This window comes from Monocercomonoides exilis (assembly GCF_001643675.1).
Source record: "Monocercomonoides exilis strain PA203 chromosome Unknown scaffold9-1957334, whole genome shotgun sequence".
Classification (NCBI taxonomy): domain Eukaryota; phylum Preaxostyla; order Oxymonadida; family Polymastigidae; genus Monocercomonoides; species Monocercomonoides exilis.
The window spans coordinates 187,318-202,500 of NW_027150554.1; the positions used below are offsets into that span (position 1 = coordinate 187,318).

Sequence of the window (15,183 nt, forward strand, 5' to 3'; positions counted from 1 at the left end):
CTATGCGACACGACTTGCCATTTTTTGTTGCTGTCGGTCACTTCAAAAAAAAAAAAAATTAGAAAAAAAAAATTAAAATTAAAATAAAAAATTAATAACCATTTCATTTTGATTTTGCAATAAAAATTATATATTAAAATTTGTTTTCAAATGAAAATAAAATAATTGATCAAACAAACCATTCCATTATTTTCGGACAAATAAAATAAATATTACTTTCGTTTATTTTGTAAATAATGCAAATTCACAAAACAATAGAAAGAACTTACATATTATCATGCTTGTTATGAGTTTTTATTAGTTCCAATTTCTACTTATCGATGTGAGAGCGTTCAAAAAGATTGTTTTTACGGAATTTTTTTCTGGATGCAAAAGTTTTTGAAAATACGTCAGACGGGAAGCACTTATAAGTTCAATTCAATAATGTAATTATTGCATTCCAATTCAAGATGTTTGATTCTCTTTCTTTCTTTCTTTTTTGAAGAATTATTCAATCAGCTGGAAGATTGCGAGGAGGAAGTGCAGAAAGTCAAAAAAGATAAACCAAATATGACAGTGAAAGATTTGAATAACGTTGAATTTTAAATTGTCTTCATGAAGAAACTGTCAAACAAAATGGACAAAATGATGAAAGAAAAGAAAATTCCTTTGAATGGTTAGCTTTTAAAAGAGACATATTGGATATTGCAAAAAGATGAAGAACGCCCAGAGAAGGAGCTTTTTTCATTAGAAGAAATCAAGATTTGCCGAAATGATAATTGATGAAAATGAGAATTAAAGCGATGAAAAGAACTGAATTAATTTGAACGTTTTTCGCAAATGCTCTTTTTGTTCTGCAACATGTTATTATGGGATACTGCACCGAATTTAAAACATTGTCTCATGACAGCTGTTATTGCAAAGAGAGAAGTGAAGAAATACAAAGAGAAATAAAAATGATTTTATTTGTTTCAAACTGTTGTCAGTTGTTTGAAGGTTCGTATTCTTTTTGTAATTATTTTTATTTCAATCTCATTTTTATTTGCACTTGAAACAAAAATTGTATTTGAATAAAATGATAGAAATTAAAAAAATGATAATCAATCATACCATAATCAGGCACAAATTGCCTATCATTTTGTTTGGGATTATTTTGTCAGCAGATTTTGAAATGATGAAAATTTGGAAACTGTAATATCGAATGAGCTGCATTTTTACGAAGTAGGCAATAAAGGAGTTGTATGAGCTGATGAGATACGTGGATTGAAATAAAGAGAAAGAAGAGGAAGGAGGAAAAGAAACGAAAGAAGAATTTGCTTTAATAAGATATCTTCTGATATTGAACACTTTTATACAAGAATGAAATTGTGGAAATAAGAATCTGTCATGCTTGCATTCAGAATTATTTTGGAATTTCGAAATGCAAAGGAAAATCACAGAGATATTGGTGATCAATGTTTATATTCATTGAGTGGAACCATGATCACAGAGAAGTGAAAGAATATGACCTTCTAAAGGAGGAGCAATTGATTGCGCTTTGGAGGAACTTTTGCAATTAACAATGAATAACACATAGAAATTTCAATAATGACAATTTTTTGATTCGATTTCATTGAAATTGAAAAATGAGGAGGAAGAAAAATGGGAAAAGTGAAAAGAAGAGAGATGAAATGAAAAATTCTCAGAATAATGAAAAAAGAAGGATATTCAATATTATCACAAAAAAATTTGTAATATTGTTTTATTAAGCAAAAAATATGAATTTGATTGATTATTGAACATTTCCAATTTTTTATGATCATCAATGGAAGTGTTTGTTTTTTTGTGATTCAATTAGTACATGTCAATGTGTCAAGTCGATGAATAGAAAAGAAGCGTGTTTGACTTTTCCAATGTTTTTTTGCAACAATATCTGAAAATGAAGTGAAGATCTAACAGCAAAACTTTGAAAAAATGAAATGCAAACTTTAATAACTTTTTCTATTTCTTTTTCTGAAAACTTTTTCAAATTCCCTGTGCTGTAATAATCTCAAAATTTTCCATTATGAATTCTTCGTTTTTGATTTCGTATTTTCCATTGGAATTTTTTCTTCTCCGATAATAATTTCAATCCATTTCACTGACTTTCTTCTGCTTTATTCAGTTGTTTAACTCACTTTCTGCCTTTTCCTTAATTGTCATATTTTCTTTGTATTTTCAACAAATATACGGATTGAGCGTTATCAAGAAAGAAAAACGCGCCTTCAATAATAAACCAGAGAGAGGAGAAAAAGTCTAAGCGCTCTTGAATTAACAATCTCTGCAGATGAATTTAAAATAGATGAATAGCTGCTTCGAATAAATATCAATTTGCCTTCGGCCACATAAAATTATTGAAACTTATTCGAAGAAAACATAGCAGATGTGATATTCTGGAGAAAACGTGTGGTCATTTTTGCGTTTATATCTCACAAATCAAGGAAATAAATTCATGGTTTCAACAATGAATTGGAAAATTCAAACCGTTCTTGGATATAATTCATTTTGTTTTTGATAGAGTATATTTGCTTGCTATACCTCCAATCATATATTCATTTTATCTCTATTTTGTGAAGATGGCACATGTGATTGCTTTAATGCAATCCACTTTCATCTGAAATTTTGTTAAGATTCTGATTGAGCATTCAAAAACTACAAAGGACGTTTAAAAAAGAATTCAAATTTTGTTTTTTCCAAAAGAAAAAATTTACAACACATAAAGTCAAAAGCAATACAAAGAATATATAACAATTCATGAAAAAAATTGTTAAAAAAAGAACATGCCTTCACAACTTCACATTAAAAACAAAACAGGTCTTCTATTTGCTTCATTGGCTTCATTTTTTATTTGTATTGCTTCTTTCGTTCAAATAGAAGGATTAATTAAATCCAATCTAAACATGATGGTTGTGCAATATTAAAAAACTAAATCAGATAAATTTTCGAACAGAAACAGGCCATTTTGCTGATCTGTCTCTTTTTCTTATTCATTCATTTTGCTGACTTGAAGTGACTTCCAGTGGCTTTTTTAATTCCTTTATTCACTGATCTTGTCACAAAACCATTTTACACTTATTGCACAATTTTTTTTTTCATTTTTTTAATATCTTTTGTGAAAAAAATTTTTATTCTTTTCAGGAAAATTATTATTATACGAAATAGAAAACAGAGTTCTTAATTTTTAATGAAAAATTCGGAAATATGATTTTTCATTAAAAATAAAAGTTTTGATCAAGAAAATATTTTCCTGTCGGTCACCTGTGTCAGTTACTGACAAAATTTGCCACTTGTCGCACAGGTCTATCAAATTTATCAAAAAAACGTAATATCTCGTTAAATAATAAACAAAAATTAAAAAACAAACCGGTAAGAAATTGAATCAACTTTGTTAAAATCGGTTATCCAAATGCTGAAAGCCATTTCACACTTCTCAGCTTTTTGTGATCGAAAATAAAAAAAGTGCCAATAAAGGAAAAAGTCCCATCAAAAAGTTGACCCTTTGCACCCTATTAATCGCCTCCCATAAATTATAAACAAAATACTAATTTGTCTTTCAATCCAGTTTTTTTTTTTTTTTTTTTTTTTTTTTTTTTTTTTTTTTTTTTTTTTTTTTTTTTATAGCAAACGATTTCGAGGAAAAATCCTCTGAGAAGATAAAAATTTCCAAAAAAATGAATAAAATGAAGATCATTTCACGGGAGAAAAAAATCTCTTTGAAGCAAGACATTATTAATTAAATCTGATTCGATTTCTTTCTTTCTTTTTTTAATAGAATGCTTGTCATCTCATCAGAAAATGATCACAAATGTACAAAAGGTTGTGTTCCTTTTTTGTTGCATTTATTAACTGCTTTCAAAATTTTGTTCATGATCACATGATTACCCTTACTTCCATTGGTAAGTGAGTTCTGATAAATATTTATTTCAATGAACTCAATATTATTGTTAGTAATTGCATCATTTTTCGGAATTTGTGAGGCAAAGCCGCCAAAATTGATTCATGTTAAAGAAAAATATCATGATGCGGTCCTTGGATTATATCCTCTTGTGATCCTTTATCACAGTCATAACAGTACAGATAGCCCAGCAATGTATGAAGCCTTTACTCAAGCCATACAAGAATTTGGTCCTTTTGGAGTGACTGTTGCAGAAGTTAACTGCTCAAATATGTATAAAATGTGTAAAAGAACGGTGGGGAAAAAACTTCCAGTTCTTAAGATGCATTAGTTTGCGCGGTTAAAATATTTTTGAAAATTCTAATGTCTTTTTATTTTCATTGAAAAACAAACAATTTTTTAATTGCTTTTGAATAGTCGCAGAGGAAGTAATAAATATGAAGGCGAAGCAGATAAGGATGAGATTTATGAATGGGTTGAAAAATCAATGAAAAAAGGTCTTCGCATTTTCAAAACAAAAGAAGAAGTGGAAGAGCTGTATCCTGATTTTGATCACATGTTTATTGGATATTTCGAGGATAGAAAGGGAATTGAATTCCAGACTTATGAATCTGTCGCAAGCTCTCCGAAAGATGGGACATTATTCACTGCTGTAATTAACAAGAATGTGCCAAAAACAAAAGTTGAATACGTCCACATTGAAATGAACTTTATCGAAAAATATCGTGGAAAGTGGGATTGGGTGCATATGACGAGGTGGAAGTCCGATGTGGAAGCACCGTTTGTTGAAGAAATTACAAGCGACAACGCGAAGACATACATGGAATCGCGGAAGCCAGTTGGCTTCTACTTCATCGACGGCAAAGAAGACGACATGGAGTTTGTGAAAGGAGAGGCGACGAAAGCAGCGAAGAACTTTGACCGCGAGGTGCTGTTTGTGATTGTTGACCACAACAAGCACTGGAGGCTGACGAAGACGCTGGGCCTGCCTGCCACACACTTCCCTGCCTTCACTCTGGTCGCGCCGTTCCCGTCGCTCGACCCGAACGCTAAGGCGCACTACCCGCTGCTCCCGGACAACCCGCTGCTGAAGCCGACGATCTCGCCGGCGGCTGTCACCGAGCACATCCGCTCTTTTCTGAACGGCACGCTCCCTCTCAAGCTGCGCTCGGAGCCAGTTCCGGCTGAGCAGACGGGGAAGGTCGTGAAGGTGGTCGGGGACACGTTCAACGAGACGATCCTGGCGCTCGACAAGTACGTCTTTGTGAAGTTCACTGCGCCGTGGTGCCACAAGTGCAAGAAGCTGGCGCCGCAGTTTGAGGAGATTGCAGAGGAGCTCAAAGACGACAAGCGTGTCGTGCTGGCAGACTTCGACATCACAGAGAACGACCCGTGGCCAGAGTATGTGATCGACGGGTTTCCGACGCTGCTGCTGTTTCCGGCAAACAAGAAGAACACGCCCATTAAATGCGAAGAGTTCTATTCGATTCAGAAAGTGAGGAGATTTCTGAGGGAAAACATTCCAGACCTGAAAATCGCGGTGGACGAGAACTCGATCAAGGAAGAGGACGAGAGAGAGGCGAGGAGAGCGAAGATGGAGAAGAAGATGGGCATCGACAGGTCTCGCGAGAAGAAGAAGTATCTGTTTGAAGATGAGTTGTAGGAGGAATATATTCATATTTCAAAGAGAGAGAAAGAGATTGAGAGAAAAGTAATCTAACGGAAAGAGAATGCAGTCATTCGACAAAGACACCCACAGGCGGAATTGAACGTGTTGTTTGAAAGGGAGTTCTTTCTTTTAACTTTGGATTTATATGCATTCTCTCTAAATACACTTCAAATATGCAATCATTCTATTTTTTTATAATTAATATTCTTGCGTGATGCTTTAATTCAACTGAAACGAACTTTAAGAGGTTTATTTTTGTTTATAATTAAAAAAAAATATAATTTATTAAAACGAAGGCATAATGATACTATATGGTATTCACTGAAATAGTAAAAAATTTATATGGCATGATTTCATTAATTATATAATTGTTTTTTATGTCAATGATTTTGTGCGGACACGTTTTCTCATGAAATCAAAATAATTAGAAAAATCTAATTTTTTCAAATTATTAATGGGATAAGATCAAAAAATAATAATTATTGTCAAAAATCATTAAACCGAGATCCGGTTGTGCAAAAGATAAAAAAACGTTTTTAATGATTGAGATGTTTATTTAGGAAATGGAAATGGCGAAAATTGTTTCGGAATACATCCTTTTTATGAAATTGGAATTATGAAAAATAAAAAAATATTATTTATAATTTTTGTCAATAACACATTTCCGCAAACTTTTATCATACAGCACATGCTTAAAACAACATATATAATCAGATTATAGTGTTATTAGCGAAATTTGCAAAATGCTATATTGTACTATTATGCCAAAACGAATTATGCCAAAGGCTGAAGATGTGTGCTTGATGCAAACTATTGGTGAAATAAGGAATGGAATGATTAAAGAATATTATGGGCTTCATTAAAATAAACTCAGAATTTCTCTGCAATTAAAGGATACTTTCTTTGTTGCGATTCAAAGTGGATAGAGTTTTGCATTTAAAATGTCACAATTAATTAAAACAGAAGATCCACCGCTTCTTACACTTCTGAAGTCATTCACAACTGAAAATCACGCGTTAAGTCTTTTTCAGTCATTATCAGAGCCACCATTATGCATGAGTTTTTTTGCAAACACGAATTCAATTTCGATGTCCGATTTACTAGATGCTACGCATAAAGAATATCAAAATGTTTAAAGTTTATAATTTTCTTGCTTGCATGAATGGAATAATATTCATTGTCTCTAAAGCTTTCGCATTCAGGCACTCTCTCATTTCATAGACATCCATTTCTTAAAAACATTATTATAGCAGACGTTCCTATACCTGTTGAACTTCCACATGTTGTGAATCATGCTGTCTTTGTTGATGAAAGGTGTGCCGAGGCTGTTCTGCGGGGAGCTGACGTATTTGCCCCAGGAATTTTGGCAACCTCGAAGAGTGGTATTGATTTTGCTTATTTGCTGCATTTTCACATATTTTTATCACATTTTTTCTCCATGGATATTTTTAAGGGTCGAAAGGTGAATTTGTTTCAGTGTTTTACAGCAGCAAGCCAATAACACAAGCTTCATTTATTGAAGTTCCGTCGCAGATTTCAAGTTCTGCTTTAGATGGAAATCCGAGGTTCTTGGGAAATGGCAAGTTAAACATGGTTTCAACGGCTTTTCTGAATTTCTATCCTGCCCATTCATTTCCTTCCTTGGAATGTTCGCTAAAATATAATGTGTTTCTCTTTCATAGGTGAGATCAGAAATTTTCGAGTCAATAATGTCCAGCAAAAAGAAGAAAAAGAACGATAAAGCGAATGAAGCTGCTGCTTCAATGAATGAAAAAATGTTAAGTTCAAATGAAAAAGAAGTTCCTTCAGAAGAAAGATGTGCAGCGATTACGATGACGCAGCCTCTCTACTCATTTTTTCCTGTCAACACTTTTCTTCCTCAGTTGCTTTTCCCCACAAATATCCCTTCTGCATATGCTGTTAGAGTATTGGACCCCAGGTTTGATTGATATTGATTCTGAGATGAGTTAAAAATCAAACAACAAAAAGATATAATAGAAAGTTTAACATCGATTATTATAGAGTCAAAGTTTAATATTGATTCAAATGATAATCTTTTTTTTTTATCAAATTGTTTTTGTTCTCTTTTTGCAAAAGTATTATTTGAACTTTTGCTTATTTTCAATTTCTTTGACAACTTATAATCTTTAAACGGTTCGAGTCAAATGTTTACCTTCTTTTCTTTTCTTTTCCTTTCTTCCCTCTCTCTCTTTTCTCTTTATTTCCTCTTCAAACATATTCAGGCCAGGTGAGCGTGTGATTGATCTCTGCTCAGCACCTGGTGGCAAGTCTCTGCAGATCTTTCACCAGATGAGGAAAAAAGGCGTGTTTGTCTGCCTCGACAGATCGAAGAAAAGATTGGAAGACTTGAAAAATCTGTTTATGAGACACAAGTTCAATTGTCGCAATGTTTATTCAGCTGCTGCGGATGCTGAGAACTTGCTGTTCAGAATTGTGGAGGAAGATGGGGAAGGCAAAAATGACCATACAAAAAGACAAATGTTAAGCAATAAATCTTCTTCTTCAACTAAATGCTCATCAGAAGATTTGCCTTCATCATCATCTTCTTCTTCTTCAAAGTCTTCACAAACATCTCACAAAACTTCATTCAATTGGTTCTTTTCATTGCCATTTTCAAAGTCACAGCTGGAAGGGCCTTCGATTCCATCTCTGTTTCCATCATCCGCAACATCAGCAGATTTTGACAGTAACATTTCACTTTCGTCTTCTACTCCTTCTTCTCCATCATCGTCATCATCTCCTTCTTCTGATTCTCCTTCTTCCTCTTTCTCTTCCTCTTCCACTTCCATTTCACTCTCTCCTTCAACCACTCAATCACAAAGTATCCCATCGTTGCCTTATCCTCCATCCATCACTCTTCTCCCTGAATCTTTCGACAGAGTACTCGCTGATGTTCCTTGCTCTGCTTTGGGTATGAAAAAAAAAAAAGAAATGCTTTTATTAACCTCCTTTTGCTTCAAAACAATTGAGCTTTTATTCAACAACAATAAGTTTTTATTTATCCTTTTGCTTTGATGCTTTTTTTTTTGAATCGTTGAAAAACTCAATCATTATTCAATATATTTTTCTTGCTTATTATTAATTCTTTTTTCTCTCACATTTTCAGGTCAACGACCGCGTGTCTCCTTTTCTCTCCCGCATTCAGTCTTTTCTGTCTCTTCTGTTCAGACAGGCATCCTCCGAACAGCATTGGCATTGTGTGATGTTGGTGGCTGTGTTGTCTACTCAACTTGCACACTGAATCCGTGGGAGAATGAGTATGTTGTGGCAAAGGTGCTCAGAGAAGTGAATGGAGAAGAGAGTGAAGAAGAAGAAGAAGAAGAAGGAGGAGGAGAAGGAAAAGAAGGAGAAGGAGAGAAGAAAAATGACTCAAAAAATGAAGGCGTAACTGGGGTTGCACTTTTGGAGCAATCAAAGAAGAGAAAAAAGAGAGTTGTTGCAGTTCTGGAAGATGCATCTTTTGAAGTTAAGGTTAAACACAGAAATGACAAGAAAAGACCAAAGGCTGCTGAGAGAGAGGAGGAAGAATGCGAAGAGGAGGAAGAGGAAGAGGAAGAAGTTGATGATGATGGTACAATGGATGAAAATAAAAACGAAACACAGGAGCAATTAACCGAAAAACAAACAAATCAGGATTCCCCATATGGACAACGTACTGATGAATCTGGTGAGTCTGAATTGAATCAAAGAATTCGAGATGAAAAATCCAAACGCTTTATAAGAAGGTCTCTTGGAACTTATGGATTGCCGCAACCTCCTTCAGGCATTCCACAATCTCTTCTTCCAAAATCTGTTCTAAAAAAGCAAAGTTCTCAACTATCCAAACATAATTCCACTTGCTGGCTTACTGAAAATGAGCTAAAACTTGTTAGAAGGTTTGATCCATCAATTGAAAAGGATTGCGTTGGATTTTTTGTTGCTAAAATAAGAAAAGTCAGCTCTCTTTTTTCTTCTTAAAATGGACTTCATTTTGTACCAATTTGTCACTTCAAAAAACATTGTCTTTCATTTCACCATCATACATAAAGATCAAATTATATAACCATTATTAAAATGAAACATGTCAAATAATGCTCTTTTTCTAATCTTAGAATCTTTCCTAGTTTAAAATAGAAAGATGTTTCTTCACAATCTTTTTGTTATGAAAATTATTGCTATTGTTGATATGATAGTCCTCTCGTTTTGCATGTATAAGTTTCGCAAAGACAAACATCCTTTCAAGGCCACCATTTCATTATCATTCTTTTTTGCTTCTGCACTTGAACAAATACTTCACGTTATTCCGCCAAGCAAATGGAAATCCTTGAATATGTTTTTTAAATGGTTTTCATGTTTGATATAATTTATTCATTTCCTTTTGAGAATAACAAATTTTATTCTGTTGTTAAATTAAGATCTTCACTTTGTTGCTCAGCCATTTTATTCTAATATGTTTTTGAGCGTTGTCATGCAAAATTCACAATATAAATGGAAGATTCTCTCTCATTACATCTTTCTTTCAACCTCAATTCTTGTGGTGCTGCAGATGTCGCGTGGCCTTTTTGTATCTTCAAAAAATATGTGCAAAATTGGAACAGATTTGTTCTGCGGAAATGATTCTCAAATGATCAAAGAGGGGAGAACAATCAAATGGTTGCTCAAACTTCGTGAACCAGATTATTTAACGCCAAACTCATTCGTAAACTTTTGGGCATTTCATATTCCTCCTATCCTTCTTGGTTCCAGAGCTATTCAAATTCTTGCAGTTACTCATTTGCTGATTGGACCGTTAAGCTATTTGATGTTTTGTGCTGAAAACTTAGAGTTTAATATGACATTTTGTCCGTTCATGAGTTTATATGTTTCTTACCTTGCACTTATCCATTATTTACAAAATTATTCTCATTATTCTAAAAGGAAAAATTCCTGCAATTCTGATATTGCATCAGAAAAATCACAATCGAAGAAGAAAGTGGTTTCAAATAGTGATGAAAATTTTAAAGTTGGAGTCAAAACGCCATGACCAGAGTTGAAAGCTATCTCAAAATATTAATTTTGAAAATTTATTTGTATTTTTGATTTTTTTTTTTGCAAAATTATTTATTGTAAATTAGTAATTACTTGCTGAATTATTGAAATCAAGAAGCATAAACAAAAATTTTCAAAAATCTCTGATAAAATAAAAATTAATTTTCCTTCAATTAATTGAAACCGACTTTTTCTGTTATTGAAAGTGAATTTGAAAAACTCCAATTAATAAAGATTAAAGGCTTAGATCAATTTATTCCGAAAAACTTCGTAAATTTCGTTTTCAAACAAAAATGATGACGACCCAAGAAGGAGTAAATCCTCAACTTGCATATCCGGTCAATCAAGTTCAAAGTCAACCAGCTCAACTTCCTCAAACTAATGTTCAACAAAAAACATCTGTAGATGGATTTACTGCTTTTCTAACAATTTTCAGAACTTTAACCTGGATCAGCGGACCACTCCTTATGGCTGTTGGAATTCTTGCATTTTCATTTTTAGCCAATCTTCATCTTGTCACGATTTTCTTCAGTCTTTATTTAATGTGTGAAATTCTTAAGATTTATTTTTAAATTTATTTATTCACATGTTTTCAGCTTATTTGGATTATTGCTGTTTTTTGCTGAATTTAAATGGAATAAATTTTTGAAATATTTCCCGTTCCTTCTTACCAAAAAATATCGAGCTGTCTTTTTAGCATTGTGTGCTTCCACTTTATTTTATATAACAATTATTGCCATTTTGCATCTAGCGCTGGGTCGTTATGTTTTGGAGTGGAAATAGGCGGTTCAACTTGGCCTGGAGTTGCTTCGGGAATTTGGTGCATTGTTATTGGAGTGTTTTATTTCATTATATCTTGTTTCCGGAACGACGAAGAAGAGACAAAGCTTAAAAATGTTTGAACAGAATCGTTTTTCAAAAAAAAAAAAAATGAGATTTCAACTTGCACTTTAATAATTTCTCTTTTTATTCATATTATTTTGACTTTTTTCTGCTCTATTTTATAAATAGGAATATAAACAAGAAGTTGAAGCACATCACTCACAACCTCAATCTTATGTTCCTGAATCTGCAGGAGGATATGTTCCGACAACTCAAGTTTAAAATTTCGTTTCACAAAGACAATTATTTCTTTTATTTTTTTTAATAGTAGTGTTTCATGTTTTTTAATTTCGAAATCAACTTATATGACGATTGTTCGCATCTTCTTTTCCCTTTAACTTTAGTTGTTATTTTCTCAAAAATTTTTTGTTGTTCATGAGTGTTTTTTAAAATATTTTTGTAATGTTGAAAAAATTAGGTAGTAGTTTCCCTTTTTTGTGTGTAACTGTTACGTTCAATTCATTTCATTTCAAGTCAAATTTATAAACTTTTTGACACCGATATTAGTTGCATTGTTTTTTGGTCTTATATATATTTTTTTATCTTTTATTTTTTATCGACTTTGTTCCATTTTATTTTTTTGAGGAATAAACAAACAATTTTTGCTTTATACATAATCAACTTGCTTTAACAGTTTATTTTTAATTTTAAATTGATATAATAAAGTCAATAATATGAGAATAAAGTTTTCATAATATTGAAAGGAATAGCAATAATTATTTGTTTTGAGATAGTAATGGATGATAAATAATAACTTTTGGAAATTATTATATTTTATTTTTCTAATAAATTTCATATTTATATTTCATTTAATCATATTCAGAAAAAAATTGAAAAAGTGGCCCATCATAATTTTCATTTTATGAAACGGCTGTGATGACTTTAAACTTTCGAGAGCAATTTGAAGTCAGCCAACTGTATCTTCAAGATGCATTTTCAAAAAAAGAAGATGATGGTTCTTCAAGGACTTTATCTCAACAGAAATTACTTGTAGCTCGCAAAAAGTTTGTTTTTTGCATTTTCTTTGATTTTTGATGATAATGCAATTTCTTATCTTATTCGAAATAGCAAAAAGTTTGAAAGGAGCGTTGCACCAGCTGCAATATCTAATAATGAAGTTAAGCGATTGGATCATTCAGTTGAGGATAAACAAAGTAAAACTGGTATTTCTTTTTTTGCAAAGATATGTTCCGTTTAATAAAGAGTTCAACAAATACTTTTTAATGTCTCAAGGATTTTCAACACTTGAAGGATTGAAAGAGAAAAGAAAATCTCGACATGAAGAAGAAATAGAATTTTTAATTGAAGATATTGATGAAATTGTTGCAACAAATGACAAATTAGTTCAAAATGCAGAAATATCAATGAAAAGGCAACTTGAAGAATGCAATCAAGGTATGCATAACAGAAACTTGTTGCGTCATTTGAACATTTATTAAAAAAATTTTTTATTTCAAACAGAACTGGACAACATATATGAAACTGAACTTGATGATAAAAAGCTTGGATCATTTAGGACGTCTGCTCCTCTTACAGAGATATGGACTCGCATATCGCAGCAGTGGGACACGAAACGCACAGATATTTTGCGCAACACAGAAAAAATATTGGAAGACACGGAGAATGAAACAATGGCCAAAATATCCAAATGTGTGCAAGCAGTGATTCCGCGGCTGATCAAAACGGCGCACAAGCTTCCCGACGACATCGGGCGGGAGCTGGACGAGCGGCTGTATGTGTACAACCTGCGGCATTTGGAGCAGAAGAAGAAGCACCACAGCGATCTGCTGGATGTGCGGATGGCGCAGGTGGAGCTGCGGGAGGAGTACCAGCTGCGGTGGGAGGAGCGGCGGCTGACGTGGAAGGACTGCCGCGTGGAAGGCGCAAAGGCGGAGTTTCTGACTGCACTCGACGAGATCGAAAAGAGCCCGAAACTGGACGAGCTTTTGGAGAACTTCAAGGACAAGCAGAAAGTGTTTGTGGATGCGCTGAAGGAGCAGCTGCACAGGTGGATGGAAATACAGCCGCCGCAGCTGACGTCTGAGGCAGTGACGCTGTTTGAGGAGGAGAACATCGCTCCAGTCGCTGAAGCGCTCAACGGACTCCACAAAAGCGTGAAGCAGGAGCTGAAGGAATATGAAGTGTGCTATTGACTTGCATAAAATTAACCTATTAAGTTATTTTATAATAATATTGTATTCTTTATTTCCATTCTTTTTTTTTTTTTTTTTTTTTTTTTTTTTTTTTTGTGAATTTCATTTCAAATAAACGTTCATTTTTTATTCCATTTTATTTTATTTTATTTTTCTGTATTTTCTTTCTTTTTTTGTGAATTTTACTCAATACAAACATTTCATGATTTATTATTTATTTATTTATTTATTCATTCATTCATTATTATTATTATTCATTTTTTTCATTCCAGACCCGCAACCGCCAGCAGATCCGGACGTTTATAGAGAAGCTGCGCAGCAGTCTGACGATCTGCCTGCACGAGACACACAGTGACGCCGAAATCGCCCGTCTGCTGGATGCGACAGTGAAGGATCCCATCAAACAGAGAGAAAAGCGCTTTTCCTCGCTCTTTGGGGAGGTGTGTGGGTGTCTGGATGCACAGCAGGAGCAAAGGGAGTATGAGACAGAGCGGGTGAGGGTGTTTATGAGGGCAGCGGCGGGGGTGTGGGAAAGAGCTGTGGAGGCAGTCGCACAGCACCACCAGTTCTATGAGGAGGATGTTGTGAGCAGGAAGACAAAATATGAGAGGGAAATAAACGAGCTGGAGGCAGAAGTTGAGGAGCTGGTGAGTGCGATGAAGAGTGTGACGACGAAAGAGGAGATTGAGCGATTGCATTCGGAAGCGAAGCGGAAGATCGATCGGATGGGCGGGGTGCATGTAGCATACAGCGAAGTGGGGGCAAACAAGGCGAAGGAGCACAAAGTGAATGCAGAAGAGACAGAAAGGGAGGTGATGGCGAGTGTGAAGGCGTTCTTTGGGGTGAGGAAGGAGGGAGAGGAGAAGTTTGAGGGGGAAGGGGCGGAGGAGGGGGAGGAAGGGGCTGAGGGAGGGAGTGGGAAGGGAGAAGAGGCAGAAGAGGAGGAGAGGAGGAGGAAGGAGAAGGAGGAAAGCGAGATGAATGAGAAGGCGAAAGGAAAAGGTGCCAACCCGAAAAAGAGGAAGAGCGAGAAAGAAGAGGAAGGTGTGAATGAAGATAAATAATTGAAAGTGAAAGAAAAAGAAAAAAAAAATATTTTATTTTATTTTGAATTCTGTTTATTTTTGTTTAAATGAGAAAAAAAGTCAAAATAACTTGTATATTTTTTGACTTATTATCAATTTTTTATTTCAATTTTATTTTTTCCCCACTCCTTTTTCTTTTTTTTTTCAGCCAAAAAGCCATCACGTCGTCCCTCATCCCGCAGCTCAGCCCAAAAGAAGCTGTCTGAAGCTGCCTCTTCTTACTCACTCAGCACAATTGAGCCGACAGAAATGAAAGAAGCACAAAAAGCACCCAAAGTGTGTGAGACAATCTCACACCCAGTGACTGGCGAGGTGTATCAGCTGAGAAATCCACTCAGCTTCCTCTGCCAGCCAACATCGCCTCCTCCTTTCTGCTCTCTTCCCTTTCTGCTATACCCTCCTCTGCCTTCACCTGCGGATGCAGTGAATACAAATAATACTTTGGATGCAACTTCTTCCTCTTCCTCTTCCTCC

The 15,183-nt window shown here is 34.3% G+C and overlaps 4 protein-coding genes across 4 annotated transcripts in view; all 4 read left to right on the top strand.

Moving 5' to 3' along the window:
• The first annotated feature begins 3,585 nt into the window (after positions 1 to 3,585).
• On the top strand, positions 3,586 to 5,805 carry MONOS_4572 (Protein disulfide-isomerase precursor). Its single transcript, XM_067874657.1, has 3 exons — positions 3,586 to 3,813; positions 3,899 to 4,222; positions 4,310 to 5,805. Exons 2-3 carry the CDS (start codon positions 3,924 to 3,926, stop codon positions 5,553 to 5,555), a joined length of 1,545 nt encoding a protein of 514 aa, XP_067732272.1. The 5' UTR covers positions 3,586 to 3,813; positions 3,899 to 3,923; the 3' UTR covers positions 5,556 to 5,805.
• Positions 5,806 to 6,616: 811 nt separating this feature from the next.
• Positions 6,617 to 9,636, top strand: MONOS_4573 (putative NOL1/NOP2/sun family protein; the record flags this gene model as incomplete). The annotated part of the gene is made up of 6 exons (XM_067874658.1): positions 6,617 to 6,691; positions 6,751 to 6,943; positions 7,015 to 7,154; positions 7,244 to 7,500; positions 7,805 to 8,493; positions 8,689 to 9,636. 6 exons carry the CDS (start codon positions 6,617 to 6,619, stop codon positions 9,537 to 9,539), a joined length of 2,205 nt encoding a protein of 734 aa, XP_067732273.1. The 3' UTR covers positions 9,540 to 9,636.
• A 1,198-nt stretch (positions 9,637 to 10,834) lies between these two features.
• MONOS_4574 (putative COPI associated protein) lies at positions 10,835 to 12,315 on the top strand. The gene is made up of 4 exons (XM_067874659.1): positions 10,835 to 11,133; positions 11,186 to 11,290; positions 11,341 to 11,485; positions 11,601 to 12,315. The coding sequence occupies exons 1-4, from the start codon at positions 10,883 to 10,885 to the stop codon at positions 11,691 to 11,693; spliced, it is 594 nt and encodes a 197-aa protein (XP_067732274.1). The 5' UTR covers positions 10,835 to 10,882; the 3' UTR covers positions 11,694 to 12,315.
• A 32-nt stretch (positions 12,316 to 12,347) lies between these two features.
• MONOS_4575 (putative protein of unknown function (DUF4456)) overlaps positions 12,348 to 15,183 on the top strand; it is a gene marked incomplete at its 5' end in the record, with an annotated part of 7,945 nt that continues 5,109 nt past the window's right edge. Inside the window, 6 exons of the mRNA XM_067874660.1 lie at positions 12,348 to 12,475; positions 12,540 to 12,634; positions 12,705 to 12,866; positions 12,933 to 13,612; positions 13,897 to 14,668; positions 14,858 to 15,183. The exon at positions 14,858 to 15,183 is cut by the window's right edge and continues 1,633 nt beyond it. Of these exons, the coding sequence (XP_067732275.1) occupies positions 12,348 to 12,475; positions 12,540 to 12,634; positions 12,705 to 12,866; positions 12,933 to 13,612; positions 13,897 to 14,668; positions 14,858 to 15,183 (2,163 nt within the window). The remainder of the gene's footprint in view (positions 12,476 to 12,539; positions 12,635 to 12,704; positions 12,867 to 12,932; positions 13,613 to 13,896; positions 14,669 to 14,857) is intronic.